This window comes from Haliotis asinina, chromosome 11 (genome assembly GCF_037392515.1).
Source record: "Haliotis asinina isolate JCU_RB_2024 chromosome 11, JCU_Hal_asi_v2, whole genome shotgun sequence".
In the NCBI taxonomy this organism is placed as follows: domain Eukaryota; kingdom Metazoa; phylum Mollusca; class Gastropoda; order Lepetellida; family Haliotidae; genus Haliotis; species Haliotis asinina.
The window spans coordinates 57,971,360-57,990,296 of NC_090290.1; the positions used below are offsets into that span (position 1 = coordinate 57,971,360).

General features: G+C 38.6%; 1 protein-coding gene across 2 annotated transcripts in view; it reads left to right on the forward strand.

Annotated features, from left to right (window-relative positions):
- Positions 1-16,960, forward strand: part of LOC137256058 (protein white-like) — a 71,718-nt gene extending 54,758 nt beyond the window's left edge. For both annotated transcript variants that reach the window (XM_067793739.1, XM_067793740.1), the window contains exons 12-20: positions 1,012-1,117; positions 3,645-3,776; positions 5,476-5,568; positions 6,439-6,496; positions 8,055-8,132; positions 8,993-9,098; positions 9,936-10,036; positions 12,876-12,979; positions 14,251-16,960. In XM_067793739.1, the coding sequence (XP_067649840.1) occupies positions 1,012-1,117; positions 3,645-3,776; positions 5,476-5,568; positions 6,439-6,496; positions 8,055-8,132; positions 8,993-9,098; positions 9,936-10,036; positions 12,876-12,979; positions 14,251-14,355 (883 nt within the window). In that variant the 3' untranslated portion in view covers positions 14,356-16,960. The remainder of the gene's footprint in view (positions 1-1,011; positions 1,118-3,644; positions 3,777-5,475; positions 5,569-6,438; positions 6,497-8,054; positions 8,133-8,992; positions 9,099-9,935; positions 10,037-12,875; positions 12,980-14,250) is intronic.
- The last annotated feature ends 1,977 nt before the right edge of the window (positions 16,961-18,937 follow it).

Genomic DNA, 18,937 nt, shown 5'->3' on the forward strand with positions numbered 1-18,937 from the left:
AGATTACTAGTTGAGTGAGAGGGTTAATGATATAGAAGTATGGTCAGTTTTGTAGCCTCGTAAGAAATCAAAATCCAAAGTTTTATCAAACATATCATGAGAAATAGGAAACAATCTATGCTTGTTCGTTTCTTTTGATTCCTTTACCATCATTTAAATTTGCTACATTTTTTGTTCAATTCCCTCCATTTATCAAAAAGGTCATATTTTTGTAAGTTTTCCATGACAACATTCCTTGATTTAGGATAAGTTAAACGTTACTAATTTTCTAAATCAAGTGAGGGACCCAAAACAAGATTCCAGTCTCCAGCACTTACTGTTACATGTGTAACAAAAGAGAGCCCGAAGCATGCTCTTTGTCTCAATAGGCTAGATATAAATAAAGTCATTCCAAATGTGGACAATGTATCAGATGTTTACTGGCAATGCTATCACCTGCAGTGTAGATACTGTGTGGCACAGTAGGAGTTACGCAGTAGAAGACTCAGTGAAGCATAAAGTCTTTGCTAAGCAAATATCCATGTGCAAATAGAACAATATTGCTCTCAGTACGTACCAGTTGATATATTTCATCAAAATCATCCTTTGTAAAGCAGCCTAGTGGTTAAAACATTTGCTGGTCAAGTTGAAGACCTGCATTTGATTCCCTAAATGTGCACTGTGTGTCAAGCCCATTTCTGGTGATGTCAAACCATACTCACTCACTCACTTACTTGTGAAGCAAATCAATATAAATCAACAGTGCACATCACTGATGTTGCCTGTCCATCAACAACCTCAAAACATCTGGTTTACTGTATAGGAGTGAATGTGTTCTAATATAGCAAAGCATGTGTCAGTGTTATGTAGACAAAGTCTGCTGTGAATATCTCATGAGTACCACAATACCATGTCCATCCTTTTGTAGCTAGTGGAAACAAGAGTGTCAGAAACCAAAAGAAACTGAGTTATGTTAGCTTTATTAGATGATGATGATGATGATGATGATGATGATGATGATGATGATGATAGGTATCAGATATCCTGGATACGACAGTTCAGTACAGTCCTGTGGAGAAGTGGGATCAGTGTGTTCCGAGATGTGGTCTTGTTCCGGATCAGGGTCTTGCAGACATTGGTGAGTAATAGTACTAACTGGCTGTATCAAAGGGGGAATTTTACATGTGAATATATCGTAATTCTTAAAGCTGCTTGTTTGTTTGATGAGTTTGGTGAGTTTGTTTGGCGGAGGTGACAGAACAGTGTTTGCATTGCGTGTAATATTGCGTGAATTAATACTTGCTGTCTCGTTACCAGACATACCTGCTTCTGTTTTGTGGTATCTCACCTGTCTCTGGATGCCCCAGTCCTACAAGCTTTAGGACCAACATGAACTGGCGGGTCAGCACCATGTTCTTTCTAGAAGACACGTGAAGATCCTTGTTAGAACTGATCTTCAGTAACCCATACTTGTCATAAGAGGTGACACATATCCCAATTGTGTAGATCAATGCTCATTTGTTGCAAAATAGATTTTTCAACATGGGATGGTTGAAAGCATTTTTTAACATTTGTACAGGAATAGGACGGACAGGAGACACACACATACTGTGTGTTCTATGCAGGATAATTTGGTTCATTGTAGGTTTGATAATGCAGAATATTTCAGTAGAGCAATGCTAGCTCTCAAAAATATTATGTATATTTTTGATTTGACTAATCCAGGACATGTTGTTTGTTTTATAGAATGGGAGATTGGTATTAGGACTACCTCATGTTGCTCACTGACACTACTTTGTATCCCTCTCTTAAAAACATGTTGAATTGAATTGAAGGTCTAAACTTCACTGCTTTTCACCATTCAAGGTTTGTTTTTTGGTTGTTGTGCCTGAATTATTATTGCAGCTGATTGGATGATCTAGTGTGTTTTTATCATTGCAGCTCATTGGTTGTTTTGTGTTATAACTTATATAATGGATGTCTGTTGTTGTACCTGATTGGTTAGTTTGTGCCTACAATCGTATGCATTTGTTGTTTGCAGGTTATAATTTGTTTTGTGTTTTACAGCTTATCTATTGGCTGTTTTGCTATTACAGCTGATCTGTTGGTTGGTTATTGCTTAAGCTGATTGATGGGTTGATATATCATGTGATTGGTTGTTTTGTGCTGACATCTTATCTATTGGTTGTTATCCCCCTGGCATGTAATGCGGGGGGATGTAGTTGATGCCTCGTCTGTCCGTCCGTAATCATTTTGTTTCCGGAGCATAACTCAGAAACTGTTCAACATTTTTAAACCAGACTTGATAGATGTAATAATCTCAACCTAGAGTTGTGTGTTTTGCTATTTACAGAGTTTGGGTATTTTTATTTATTTTTTTGTTTTTCCATGGAACATTTTGGTGTTTCTCTGATGGTGGGGTGGGCTTCGTTTCCGGAGCACAACTCAAAAACCGTTCTATATTTTCGTACAAAACTTGGTAGATATATCAATCAGAACCTGGTGGTGCCTTTTGCTATTTGCAGGTTTTTGCAATTTATTATTTTTTCGGTTTCCATGGAAACATTTCAGACCTAATGGCAAAAGTGAGAGGTGTGTTTCTGTTTCATATCCGGAGCAGAACTCAAAAACCATTCTATATTTTTCTGCAAAACTTGGTAGATATGTCAGTCAGAACCTGAAGTGGTGCCTTTTGCTATTTGCAGGTGCTTGTAATTTCTTACTTTTCTCAGTTTCCATGGAAACGTTTCGGACATAATCTCAAAAGAGAGGTGTGTGTGTGTGAGCACATCTCAAAAACTTTGTAATATCTGTCAGCAAAAGTTGTTAGATATATGTGGCAGATCCCAAAGTGGTGCCTTTTGCTCTTTACAGGTTTTTGTGATTTATAATTTTCTGGGTTTCCATTGACGTTTCGGACTTAGTCTCAAAACGGAGGGATGGGCTTCGTTTCTGGAGCACAACTCAAAAACTTCTAAATATCTTTCTGCAAAACTTGGCAGATATGTTGGGGAGACCCTAATGTGGTGCCATTCGCTATATACAAATTTTTGTGATATATCATTTTCCCAGTTTCCATGGAAACAATTCTGACTTTGTCTCAAAATGGAGGGATAGGCTTCGTTTCTGGAGCACAACTCTAAAACTATTCAATATCTTACAGCAAAACTCGGAAGATATTTGAAGCAGACCACAAAGTGGTGTCTTTTGCTATTTACAATTTTTGGCATTTTTATTTTCCTGGTTTTCATTGAAACAATTCTGACTTAGTCTCAAAATGGAGGGATAGGCTTCATTTCCAGGGCACAACTCAAAAAACATTTCATTTCTTTCAACAGATTTTGGCAGATATATGAGACAGATCGTGAAGTGGTTCCTTTTGCTGTTTACAGATATATATGGCATTTATATTTTTCATGACTTCCATTGAAACGATTCAAACTTACTCGAAGAAAACATCAAGAAAGATGATTTGTCCTTTCAAATATGTAGGGGCCGGGGGGATATGTCATCTTTTGATGACTCTTGTTTATCATTGCAGCTCATTGGTTGTGTTTACAGCTGATCTGTTGGTTGGTTATTGCTTGAGCTGATTGGTGGGTTGATATATAATGTCGTTGGTTGTTTTGTGTTTACAACTTATCTATTGGTTGTTGTTGTTGCAGTTGATAGCTGTGGTGTTTGGGCTGATCTACCTCAACCAGGAATACAACCAGGAAGGTGTCATGAACCTCAATGGTGCCCTCTTCCTCCTCATCACCAATGCCTCTTTTAGCAGCATGTTCTCTGTCATCAATGTGAGTATATCATGGCAGTGGCAGTATATCATGTATGTCAAGACACTGAATGACATTTTGAATATATATGTATATGTCCAAAACTGTGATCCTCAGGAGGCATCACCTGTGTAAGATGAGATGTTGTTAGTCTCCCGTGGAAGATACTGCAGTGTTATATTGTTTCAGCAATACCACTAGATGTATGACGTCATCATGATTCACAGTTGTGACGTCACAATGCTAATGCCGTTGTCGGAATGGTACCACACCTTGAGTGACTCATGGAAAGCTGACAGTCCTCACACTGTAGGCAGTGAAGACCAGTTCCTAGTAATTTGTGTTGGAGAGAAATAAACAGAATACGAAACTTGCTTCCGTCAAATACCATTTTTATTAAACATGTGAAAGATTTAGTATCAAATTCGCATTCGCTCTTTTGATGCCAAATCATTGACTCATTTAATAAAAGTGGTATAACACGAATTGTAAACCACTGATTTCTGTAATCTGATTGGTTGAAAAACATGATCAAATGGTATTAGATTCCCGGAAACTGCAAGACTGTTCACTGCATATTGACACTTAGAAACATCGCAAACAACTGTTTTATTGTGTCATCAACAGTGGTGAGGTCATTCAAATCATATTTTGATGTAAAGTTTGAATGATGTCACAAATGAGCAACTCGATATGCTACCATGGGAACCAGGTGCAATGGCCAGCTGATGACACTTCTCTGCTGTACCCGGTACTAGTAGTAAATGAGTGCAGAGAGTAAAACCCTTCGGTTTACTTTTCTGTTTACAGTGTCAATAAACATCTTGTGTTGGCCAATTTCCTGGTGTTATTGAGTATTTTCCCCAGAATTTGGCCAATGCATGATGTTTATCTCCTAAAGGTCACTTAGTATCCTCTATATATCTCCTAGGAGATATCGTTTTGACAGTAGATTTTGTACAATGCCCTGACAATGCTATGATGTCACGACGCTGATGACGTCACAATTCTATGACATCACTGCAATGGAAATTGAATGTCAGTTCTGTGTTCAGAGGTGTACATTTTTCATTGAGAACTGATGAAGGATGATTTTGGATGATAAACAGAAACTCACCCGCATGTCTACTGATATCAGTTATATTAACACTCCTTGATAAAGGTAAAATGTCCCCGACAAGTCTCAGATATTTGATACTTTATGAACTCGTGTTGATATATTTGATATCAGTAGACACTTGGGTGAGATTCTGTATATACCATGACAGTGGACTGTATAGTGCGAGTTCATCACGTGTAATGGTATATCACAACATTTTGGGTACATGATGAGTGTATATCATCACTATGATATCACTGGCATTGAAGATATCCTGACTTTTTGATATATTGTGACGTCAGTCATGACATTTCTTTGACATTTTGTAAGTCTTTGGTGTATGTAACATCATGATGACACACCATGATTGGGTACAGTGAGAGGGGATGGGGAACTCTGAGAGGGGATGGGGGACAGTGAGAGGGGATTGGTGACTTTGAGAGGGGATAGGGGACAGCGAGAGGGGATGGGGGACTTTGAGAGGGGATGGGGGACAGTGAGAGGGGATGGGGCACTTTGGTGAGTGTATGTAACATCCTGATGACACACCACGATTGGGGACAGTGCCGTAAATATGTTTGTTGAGTCTGATTTGTTGATTGACATTTGTTTCATTTCCAGTCTTTCCCCATTGAGCTAGAAATCTTTATGAGGGAGTATGGGAGTGGCTTATATCGAGTTGATGTCTACTTCTTATCAAAAACATTTGCAGAGGTGAGCACAATTTGTGTATTATTCAACATTTCAGAGAGAAATCATTTCCATAGTTTTTTCTTGATATATGCATCATGCATATTCCGATGATGTGCAGGCTCAGCTAACCAAGTTTTTCCTGCAGCCAGGAACAGTCACATAGCATACTATCAGACATGAGTCATTGCTGTGATGGTGTTAAGTGAAGGATCAAAGCTGATTTTGTTTGAAAAAGTAAGCGCTCAGCAGATGGAAATGGAGGAGGATTGGACGGGTTACCTTTTTCAAATAAGACAGATTCCAAGGTTTTGTCCAACTTGTGAACCAACCTAAGATATACTTGAGATGTCATTGTAATGTTTGTAATTTACTGTTGAGGTCAACCCATGACCTGCACGTTCGTCGTCCGTACTACAGGTGGAAAACATGGTTCACACCGGCAAACAAACACATCCGACTGACAGAATTAGTGTGGGAACACAGTCAGGAAGTGGTGTTTCCTTAATTTCTTCCTGCAGTATATGTCCACAGCCTACTCTTCATCTCCTTAGATGGTCGCAGTGGCTAGCCTTGTGGTTCGTCACACTCAAGCTCCGGCTTCCATTCCCTATATTTCTGTCATCCCTCACTATGAAGTTTTTGGAATATTGCTACAGTTGGTGTTAAACCCTGATTACTCTTGGTCATTACTGGTGACTAACTGGAGTGGATGGTCAGACTCAATGACTTGCTTGATTGGGACTCATTCACCTGCTCATATGGACTGGTTCATACTGGCCACTGTAATATAGCTAAACTACTGCTGGTGATGGCATTAAACAACAAACAGCACGAACATTGACTGTCTTACTGACTGGCTTGTGAAAAGTACTGATATACATATTCTTGCAGCTTCCAACCTTTGTATTCCTGCCCTGGCTGATGGTCCTGGTACTGTACTGGATGATAGGTAAACCCTCGTGCTGTTACCAGATGTATGTCATGTAGGGCCGGATGACAGGTAAACCCTCGTGCTGTTACCAGATGTATGTCATGTAGGGCTGGATGACAGGTAAACCCTCGTGCTGTTACCAGATATATGTCATGTAGGGCTGGATGACAGGTAAACCCTCGTGCTGTTACCAGATGTAGGTCATGTGGGGCTGGATGACAGGTAAACCCTAGTGCTGTTACCAGATGTATGTCATGTAGGGTTGGATGACAGGTAAACCCTAGTGCTGTTACCAGATGTATGTCATACGGGGCTGGATGACAGGTAAACCCTCGTGCTGTTACCAGATGTAGGTCATGTGGGGCTGGATGACAGGTAAACCCTAGTGCTGTTACCAGATGTATGTCATGTAGGGTTGGATGACAGGTAAACCCTAGTGCTGTTACCAGATGTATGTCATACGGGGCTGGATGACAGGTAAACCCTAGTGCTGTTACCAGATGTATGTCATACGGGGCTGGATGACAGGTAAACCCTAGTGCTGTTACCAGATGTATGTCATACGGGGCTGGATGACAGGTAAACCCTAGTGCTGTTACCAGATGTATGTCATACGGGGCTGGATGACAGGTAGACCCTAGTGCTGTTACCAGATGTATGTCATACGGGGCTGGATGACAGGGCCTTGAAATACGACAGGCGTCCGTGATCGCTGCATCGGGTTGAGACATCTTTGTTCAAACACCACGCATGCAGCATCCACAACAATCCACATTCCTGAACAGCACTGAATCTCAGACCAGATCATGTACAAATGGCTATGGGAAGCCAGACTGTTGCTAGAGGACCAGTTCAGCATCACGCCATTCCCTTCATCAACATCAGTGGTTGATGTTTGGGTTAAGGGGATGCTTGACCTAACATTACATATATTTGACTGAACCCTAGCGAAACAATGCTCAAGTGTTGACTGGTGCTTGTGCCAGCGTAATCAGCCACTTCAGACACTACAAGAACTTTACTCAGCACATCAGCAAGAATATCAAAACATTCCCCAAGACAGCATTCGTCATCTCATGTTTTCTCTGAGGGTCACCGCTGCCAGGTTGTTATAGATGCTCATCATAGCCATATCAGTTGCTGTGACTGAGTGGTTTTAATAGCTCTCTGTGGTTTTATCCAGTACTTTCTGGATAATCATGTTTTGGAAATTTGTAAAGTGATGATTTTATTGTAACTGAGCAATAATGTCATGCTTGAATCAGTTATATGTATTCAGTTAGTAAACTCCAAAACAACATGTCAAGTCTTTTTTTCTGAAGAGTATGTAGCCTCAGTAACCGACATTGACATCATTATCATCGCAATCAACAAGTTAGTTTTGCCTTATAAGGACTTATGTGACAGTCAGTAGATATAGTATTTTGATCTAAGAGTTTAAATTTCCAACTATTTAAACTAACTTTGTATCAACTGTGTCCTCTCATTTCTTGCAAACTTGTTATAACATGTTCTGTGATTGGTCTGTTTTTGGGGAACATTCCTGGCAAGAAAGTCTGTGATTGGTTTGTTTCAGGGTTTTACAATGATGCTGTCACCTTCTTGATATGTTGTGGAGTTGTGATTCTTGTAGCCAACGTGGCGGTATCCTTTGGTGAGTGGTCGTAGACCTATCATTAAAATCTTAGTTTTTACCCAAATTTAATGTGTCCCGGTTAAGATTCGCCAAATAAAACTGATTATGTTAAATTAACCGAAATTAACCTCTGCCAAGTTGGAGTGAGTGAGTGTGTTTAGTTTTACACCATTTTTAGTTATATTCCAGCAGTATCATGACGGGTGATGCCAGAATTGGGTTTGAACACATTGTGTGACAAATGGGTGTTCGTGTGACAAATGGGTGTTCGTGTGACAAATGGGTGTTCGTGTGACAAATGGGTGTTCGTGTGACAAATGGGTTTTCGTGTGACAAATGGGTGTTCATATTCAGATTCTATTGTGAAAGACATGATTGGATAACATTTACTGGTAATTGAATGGTTCACAAGGTTTCTTGGTTGTGCATCATTTAATGTGCAGATTTTCACATAATAATTTGGTTGTTGTTATGGTTCATTTACAACTACCTGATGTGTGAGGGAGTTAGTGAGTGAGTATGGTTTTATGCCACTTTTAGCTATATTCCCACTTTAACCACTAGACTACCCATTGCCCCACTATCTGTTGATGATTTGGAAATTCAGGGCCTTGTTCTACAAAGCTATAACCGCCACAAGCCCACGCGAAGAAATGGCTGGGTGAGTGAGATTAGGTGTGTGAGTAAATTGGGCTTTTTTGCTTCAGTCATTGTAAGGTGAATCAACCTTGGGTCTTTGGCACAATGAGTAAATGCGTAACCTCTGGGCTACCTCACTGCTCACTTGGCACATAGTAATTGCCGCTTAGTCTAATCTGTTTGAGGAGATTGGACAATTGTTTTTGATTTACTATGCTAAGAAAGTTGATGTGTTTCAGGCTACCTAATCTCAACAGTAGCAGGCTCTGTGAACATAGCTTTAGCCATTGCACCCCCCTTGCTCATCCCATTCATGCTGTTTGGAGGTCTCTTTCTCAATAATGGGTAAGATCTTAGGTCTCTCTCTCAACAATGGGCAAGATCCAAGGTCTATTTCTCAATAATGGTAAGATCAAAAGTCTCTTTCTCAATACTGGGTAAGTTCGGGGGTCTTTTTCTCAATACTGGGTAAGATCGGGAGTCTTTTTCTCAATATTGGGTAAAATCAAAGGTCTCTTTGTCAATAATGGTAAGATCAAAGGTCTCCTTGTCAATAATGGGTAATGTCGGAGGTCTTTTTCTTAACACCGAGTAAGATCAGAGGACTTTTTCTCAATAATGGGTAAGATCGGAGGACTTTTTCTCAATAATGGGTAAGATGAATGGACTTTCTCAATAATAGGTAAGATCAGAGAACTCGTTATCAATAACTTTAACCACGAGGCTATCCTACCAGCCAAAGGAAAGGCTATTATTATACACATTTGCTATACAGTGTGTTGGATCCATCATTTTGTCATCATTTCATGTTTACTATAAACATATAATATGTTTAGTGTCTATCGTATTACTGGTGGATCATACGCTAATTATGTTATTTCATCATAATGTTTATTATAGTGTCAGAGTGTTAGAAAATGCACACCTTTAGGGATAGTCATTAAAGAGAGAGCATTTTCAATTAAATAGAAAGTTTATTTGCATTTTGTGTTCTCATAGGGTTGGGAAAATTGGAAAAATTCTACATTGGGTTGTAGAAGTATATTTTGAAAGTATTCCAAAAATGTGACATGCATTAGGGAAGAGTAATTATTTGTATACATAATAAAGAACGTCTTACCCACTAGCACCTTTGACAACTAACAAGTGCCTGTCTTATATCTTTGCTGCTTCTGTCTCCAGCTCAGTCCCAGTGTACTTCATCTGGCTCAAGTACCTCTCATGGTTCCAGTATGCAAATGAGGTCTTGTCTGTCAACCAGTGGCATAATGTTCACAGTCTAGGTGAGGTTGAAAGTTTAGATATTATTCATACTGTTTATATAGCACCACTCCACCCCAGGCGTGCCCATACTGCTGACAATGAATCAAAGAGCTAATCCAACCCAACCTGCATCTTAGGCACTAGAAGGTTATAGTCACATGACCTGTGCCCACTGGGTACCCATTTTCTGCTGAGTGAACAGAGGCAATCTTGAACCAATCACTTGCCTCAGGTGAGACCACATGTATCAGTGTGCTTCGTTTTGGGGTAGGACGGAAGTCCTTGATACTCACAAGAGTCAAGCTGCCAAACACCCAACCCTAATGATACATTAAATCCTTAATGCACTGTTAGTGAATGGCATCATTAAAAACGGTCATAGTAAACACTTATGAGTATATCATTATCTGATGATGTCCTAATATAACATCCTAATCTTTTCATTAAATTTGGGAATTCCCCTGAACCTCGGAACAAAAACAAACATTTTGACAGCTGTAAAGAAACACATATCACAAATTCTCAAACTTTGCTTATAAACTTAGAATTGGTTGGGATGTTTTGGAAAGTACATGAACATGAATTCCGAAGTGAGCTTCCAACCATATTTGATAGTACATGTATTTACAAAATCAAGTTTTTCTGAGGCATGTCATAGGATGCCATTTACTTCATGTGTATTTCGTATTCAGTTGTGAGAAATACATTGCTGAATTCCGCATACATTTAGAATCAAATTCCAAATAGTCTTTGTGCCAAATGCCAAGTGTCTAGGAAAAAGCCTGAAACATATTGGATGTGAAATCAGAATGTTCTGCTCGTAGCACAGGCATTTGCTAGAAATGTAAACAAAGCCAAAAACCAAATGTTTTACTTTGCAGCATTTTCTCAGTCTGTCCTTTCGTAGCATACATCGCTATCATTCTAGAAAATGCATGGAAAGAGTATGCTATTAAGAACTAGAAAACTGAAAACAGATACTATTATGGTAATTTCATATATTCGTATGTAAGGTTTGTGCAGTGTGACGCCAGACACACAATTCTGGAGAACAACAAGAAATTCTCAGCATTTCTCGCTTTTTTAAATGAAAACAATAACAACAAATAACCATACGCTGATAGAATGTTTCTGATTACTGACATCATCCATCTAAGGACAAAATTTATCTGGCACAGTCCTGGGCCCCCATATCCATGAAGCTGGTATTTGATGAGAAATCAGTCATCAGTAGGGAAGTCATACATCAACATTGTCGTACAATGTTGAAAGTTGATTGAATAAGAGTAAACACAGTCACACTGTACGTCAGATTCAGTATAATGTGTAAGATGTGTACAGTTCAGATATGCTTTCATTTAACCAATTACATTATCAACGTTTAGTACTTTAAACCTAAGTAAAACTGTCAAAATGAATAAAAACAGTTTGTTTCATGAAATGTATATGCACACAATTCATAGGAATTCTCTTTTTCATTGAAGTTATCTGTGTTCTTTTATAGACAAAACAATGGCATATAATCTTTTGCCAGGTGTGCATTTGTCACAAATGTTTTGACTATCGTTGTATTTGATAATTCTGAAAATATCATGAAAATATACAGTCATTATTCACAGCAAATTCACTCCAAGTGATCTGAGTTACAGTGACTTAGTGTTAAGCATGTCATAGTGATGCCCCTGATCTTTAAAAGCCTATGACCTTTATATAGTCATATGTCGTCATAGAGGAAATTCAATTTTCGACACATATTGCGAGTCATTTTTAAGATTGAGTGTATAACTTTACACAAAAGTACACAAACCAATTAAATGTTTATGATGTTCAGATGTCAGACAGTATTTTCTTTGCTAACACTTTCTGTAAATATGCCAAATTAAATAATACAGCAACACAGTACTGTTATCAGTGCATGATAAACAGCAGAGAAATTTATTGTTTTCAACACATAAAATTCAGGATAACTTGTAGCAGTGTCTAGTTTGGAAACGCCAATGTATTTGCACTTACACTGTGGTATGAGCAATTTCATATTTTACATTTCTGTGTATCTTTAGAGCTTTAGGTAGGTAGATCCATTGCTGCACCAACGAAATTCTGGCACCACATTAACTTTTCCAAGAAGTTAATGACGCTATAATGATACCCCAGAACCTTCATTAAGTTAATGGCTCGCTAATGAAAACTCTATGTCATTAAAACCTTACACCGTCATTGAACGTTAGTACAACAGAATTTAATGACACATTACTTAATGAATGTTTAATGGCACAGTAATGATTCCTTAAAGTTTGATACAGTCTTGAGCTATATGTACAGGACCACACACCACCACACTTTTTATGCGCAAATAAAACTTGTCTTAGGATTTTAAGGAGAGGCTGTTGGTAAGGACAGTCCACGCACAGTTTCACCTTCCTTCACATGTCAGTGGAAGAGACAGAGACATGAGCTCAGGCAGGTTACCTGGAGATTTTCTCTTGTTACTATGGCTACCAGTTGTCTTTTTCGTTTCTTTTCCCAGTGAGATGTTTTTGTACATATTCTTGCCCAGACACTACCTGCCAGACATACAGGTTACCTTTTTATGGTGACATTTTATTCAGTTTAAATCAGTGTCATAAAATATTCCTCATAAAAAATATTATGAAAAATCAAATTTATCTGAGATTTTAGGTCAGTGGTAAATATTCCACCAACTGTAATTTCACTGAATGCTAAAGTCTCTCAGTCAGTCATGTTTTACAGTTATAAAGTTATTTTTTGTATAATTGATCTGAGCTATGTAATCTTTTTGTTCTGTTTTTGTATCTTCTGACTATCAGTATTTAACTGTGATTGTTTGTTTTCTTGAAGAATGTGGATCCGGCAATGGTACTTTCCCTGGCAACAGCACTGGAAGTCCTCAACGGTGCTACAGTGACGGCCAAGATGTCTTGAACTACCTCAGCTTCAGTGAGGTAAGCAGGGTTAAGGTGTTCTAGTCCTAGGTTTAAATCTGTATGGCAGCTTCTATTTCTGGGACCAATCACCCCAATATGCACCCAGCTATAGTAATCATTTTCAAAATGGTTTGTTTGATGTTGTAGCCTCATATTGTATAACTGCTTCTGTGGTGTGGTAGGTGGACTGTCTGCCATGAGAGTTAAGCGTTGATGGTTGACACCCAGCTGGCACATACTAAGACATTCGGAAAGATGGCTCTTCTTGTTGACATGCATCACTCTCTGTATTGGGAGATCAAACAGAGAATGGTTGGTTAGGAGTGAGTATACTGCATGTCTGTGTGGGGAGTGCAAACTGGCATGGGCTGGTTTTATTAGCACTGGAACAAAGAGCAATGCAGACGCAAACACCATGTACTTTGATCATGTGATAATTCATCATTATATTCTAATTAGCTTGATATTGTGTACATGTACTTTAAATTATTTGTTGTCATTTGCTCTGTATTATATTTGCTTTTTGACAAATTTCCCTAGCAGGACAATAAAGAATACTTATCTTATACTATCTTATGAACACAAAGATGCAGATACAGACACACATGCAGATACAGACACACATGCAAATACACACACATGCAGATACAGACACACATGCACATACAGACACACATGCACATACAGACACACATGCACATACAGACACACATGCAGATACAGACACACATGCACATACAGACACACATGCAGATACAGACACACATGCACATACAGACACACATGCAGATACAGACACACATGCAGATACAAACAAATACTGCAATGCAGACACAGACACACACATATTGCTACGTAAGTGCAAGAATTCTTAACATATGAACAAGTTCTCTCCTCCTTGCCTTGTAGGGGATATTGATGACTTTGTCTTCTTGTTATTTTTGTTGATCTTACATTTCCCTTGATTTTAACCAAACTCATGCAGTGTTGACCTTTGGATTTGTATCCTGATGCTTCTGCTTGTTGTTTAAGGTCAGCAGGTGCCTAGAACATAAACATGGCTGATTGTACATCATCCTATGCCAGCAGTATTTATCTGTAGCTCATAACGTCAATCACAGGTTTGCCACACACAGACGAGATTACTGACAGACTGCTGCCAAACAGTTTGAATGTAGCATTCTGGGATGTTCAGTGATCAAATAAATATATGAATGTGTGAGTGAAGAGACAAACTGAATAAACACATGAATATGGCATGTCATACAGAAGTCTGAGTTATGTTTCAGGACAACGTGATCCTGGATGTCAGTCTGATGTGTGCACTGCTGGTGGGGTATCGCTTTCTCTCATTCCTTGTCCTCCTTGTCAAGGCACGGAGGTCCAAGTCCTAAACAGATGGAGATTACTCATGGCTTTAAATGAATGCTTCCCTGGTTACGCACAAGTTCCAGCCAAACAAGTCGTTTGTGGTGCAATTGAGATTTCATAGCGGACCAGAAATGACATACTTCTCCTTCTGCAGGAAAAACTTTAAAAATTTGAAAAATTACTTATGCGACTGTGAAAATTGCCAAAGGATTTTGGTTACCATTTTCATGTTTTCTTCCAAAATCTGTCTCAATAAAATCACATCTGCTATTCCAGTAGTTGCCATGGTTACAGCTTCATGATTTGGCCTCCTTGGTATGAGTGTAGTATTGAGACCATCATGTCTGATTTCTGTTTTTCAAAACTGAATTAAACCAACAAGTACCAAATTTCAATAAAGAGGGTTTTGGGGTTTTTTTGCTGGTTTTTTTCAGTGTCATGGCATTGAGCCCCAAACAGAAAATAGTTGTGTTCTGATAAGGGGTTCAACAGTCTGGCTGCTGAATCTGTGACTGAGCCAATTACATTTCTGCCTTCGTTTCACCCACCCTTTCTACAACCTTGTAATGAAATTTATTCAGCAGACATAGTTAGGAAGTGTGACATGTCTCAACAATGACTTTCCTCATGAGGTTCTGTAAAGGGAGTTTGGCTCAGTAGTATATGGTATATGGTCTCTGGACTCAATAACTGTTGCATACTTCATTCATATTGAGGAGCCAAAGTTTATTCAGGGTTACATGACACAATCTTCTGTGCAAGTGTCCTCACAACTTAACACAGGGAGGTGTCTTAGCGGAGTAAAATATCAGGTTTTACTGAGGTGGCTTTAGAGGTTGAGACAGTATCTGCTAATACTGCTACATGGGAAAACTGGGAAGATGATTTGTCTGAAGACTTTGTACAGGATCATTGCAGAACTTCTTCACATTGAAATCCATACCTTTCCCTATGTACGGCCAGGCCTAACAAACACTGACATTGAATTATTAAATATATTTTCTTTTCATATCTTCTGGCCTAAGACCATCATAGAATTATTATAAGTATTTTCATCTTCTGGCCTTACAAAGATGTACAGGCAATTTCTTGTGTTTGACTTTTGGCCAGCCTAAGATGTACAGACAATTTCTTGTGTTTGACTTTTGGCCAGCCTAAGATGTACAGACAATTTCTTGTGTTTGACTTTTGGCCAGCCTAAGATGTACAGACAATTTCTTGTGTTTGACTTTTGGCCAGCCTAAGATGTACAGACAATTGTTACATGGATTTACATCTTTTGGTACCTGACTCTTTTTGAGTAGTATAGAATAAAGTTTTGTTGTGACATTCAGCAAATCAGCGGTGATATATGTTTTTTCATGTTTACATGTTTCTTTTTGCAACGGATGCAGAGCCAAATGAAGCAGCTGTATGCTCCAGGCTTGTAATTTTTTTGTAACCGTCTATGACTCTCATTAAGCGGTTTAATGTTCCGGTACATTTATACAGAGCGTTTCATGATATTTTACAAACTATCTACCTGACAACTATTTGTCAAACATGTTTTATTCTTTGCCAAAAGATATTTTTGAAAACTGAAAATATATATGTTAAAAAATGTAATTTGGTAATAACAGTCACCCTTGTAATGAGATAGTAATTTTTAAAACATATTCTGTAATTATCCAAGCTGTAATCAAAGCACTTGTCAACTTGTGTTTTATTGCAGGAGCTGATCCATTCAAGCTTACATATCCTGAATCTTGATTTCTTTCTACTAATGATTGTGATGTTTATATTGCTGGATATGTGACGTTCTTTGTCCTCCTTATCATGAACATGCCACAGGTGTAAGCAATATCATATGTTTAGTGCTCAGAGTTCTGGGTTAGAACTGGTCTTCAGGAATCCATGCTTGTCTTAAGAGGTGACTAACTTCATCTGGTGGTCAGGGTCACTGATTTGGTTGACGCATCTTATCCCAATTGCATAGATTGATGCTCATGCTGTTGATCACTGGATTGTCTGTTCCAGACTTTATTATTTACAGACCATTGTCATATAGCTGGAATATTGCTGAGTGAGGCATAAAACTAGACTCACTCACTCACTGAGATGACTTTGCACACTGAATGATTTTCTTGTTGGATGTTGTATTTTGTTTTTTTGTTTACAGGTGACTGGAGACAAATATTATGTGTTTTGAATTTTTAAAGAGTATTTCAAAAATATTTTTAGTCATGTATTTTTTATCATGGTTACTATTTCACAGGTTTTCATGTAAACTAGACTCCTCCAGTTACTGGAATAACCATGGCTTCATAGCTTATCAATAATAACTTTAGTCTTACTTTGGTCAGCTAATGGATAGTAAAGGAATATACTGAAACTGAGAAAGATCATTGATGATGTAGGTGCAATGTAACTGGAATACTGTTCATTTTAAGCCAAGTCACTCACTGTGTTTCTTTGATAATTGAGCTAAGAACAAAGTTATATATCCTTCTCTTTGTACTGTTGACATTGTGTAGCTTCTGTAATTGAATCTGCTCTCTTTTAGCATTATAAACATTGTAAATGTTGGTATTGCTCAACTGATAACTGACATGGTGTTCATGAAAATGGCAATAAAAAGATTAAGTTCTACATTGTGCTCAGTGATGTTTGTTTTTGATGAAGACATGAGTGCTGTTGTATTCGAAGAATAATGTTGAAAACACATTTCTTTGAGATGAATTCCACGTGTAATCAGTGTCAGGACATCTCCCAAGCACACAATGCTGGCCAGAAGAGGCAACTCAGTTACTTGTGGGCGGTTAGGTGACTTGATTGACTTCAAGTTTCTGCATTGTCTGGTCCAGACTTGATCATTTTCTGACTACTGTCCTGATGTTGAAATATTGATGTTTTAGGCATTTAGCAAACACACAGAAAGGAACGCAAACACTTGACATCGTTTTAGATATGTCAGAAAAACGGACATGCCTATTCTCAGCTGAGAATATAAGTAAACCCTTGTTGAGTGGAGTAAAATTCTTATATATTTATATACATGTGATTCTGGGAAATATTATTTTGAGATTGCTTATGGATTTCCTGTAGAAAAACAGTAGAATGGACTCTGGAGATTTGAGTGGCAAGAGCGTTTACACATCACAAATATGTTAATATGCTTACAGTTGGCAGTTTTATGAGTAAAGCATATTTGTAAGGAATAACATTTTGCATGAAAATAAAGAGTGACAAAAGCCACAGTTTTCATTTTATAGGTTTAAAATAGGTTTGTGATATTTATGGCCGGAGATGACATTTAATGGAATTTCTAGGCTGAAATGCAGACCCTATGTTGAATAGAGATTGATGATGTTGGGCATAGCCAAAAAGGCTTGTAACAGATCATAGGGATCAGAGATTAATGATGGTGGCCTATGGTCAAAACAGGTATTTAACAGATCAGAGGGAACATAGATTTATGATGTTGGTTGTGGTCAAAAAAGGCATTTAACAGATCAGAGGGAACAGAGATTGATGATGGTGGGTGTGGCGAAAAGAGGCATTTAACAGATCGAGGGGAATAGAAATTAAATTTGGTGGGTGTGGCCAAAGGCCTGTAACAAATCGGGGTGGAATAGAGACCGATGTTGGTAGGTGTGCCCAAAAGGCCTGAAACAGATCAGGATGGAATACAGACTGATGTTGGTGTGGATGTGCCCACAGAGGGCTGTAACAGTTCAGGGTGGTATACAGACTTATGTAGGTGGGAGTGGCCTAGGGCTGTAACAGATCAGGGTGGAATAGAGACAGATGTTGGTGGGTGTGGCCAAGGGCTGCAACAGATCAGGGTGGTGTACAGACTGATGTTGGTGAGAGTGGCCCAGGGCTCTCATTTCCCAACAATATCTGTGTTAAGTTTTGGTCAGTTAGATATTCACACACAGGAACATAAACAGTCCCTCCAGACCAAATGTTTTTTACCAACCAATATTATCCACTCCATGCTGATCTGTGTTCAGGATAAAATAACTAAACCTATGGTTATGCCTTTTGTTATTTATTTGATTGACTGATTGATTGATTGATTTTGGTTTTCCATGAAACGTTTGGGTCTTAGTGTAATGTGAGGGATGGGCTTCATTTCTGGAGTATAACTCAAGAACCATGCAATTTTCTTTTTCTGCAAAACTTGGTAGACATATCAATCAGAACCTAAAGTGGTGCCTTTTGCTATCTTCAGCTTTGTATGGTGTAATTTTTTCTCCGTTTCCATGGAAACATTTCAGACTTTCCTTTGAAAAGGGAGGAATGGGCTTCGTTTCCCCAGCAAAATTTGACAGATATGTGAGGCAGACCCCAAAGTGCACATGTGGTGCCTCTTTTTGTTTACAGATTTTTGTCATTTTTTTCCGGTTTCCATGGAAATGATTCGGACTGGGGATGGGCTTCGTTTCCGGAGCACAACTCGAAAACTTCATCTTATCTTTCAGTAGAGCTTGGTAGCTATGTGAGACAGGTCTTGAAGTGGTGCCGTTTGCTGTTTAAAGATTTTTGTCAGTTTTACTTTTCTCGGTTTCCCTGAAAACGATTCTGACTTAGTCTCAATAGGGAGGGATGGACTTCGTTTCT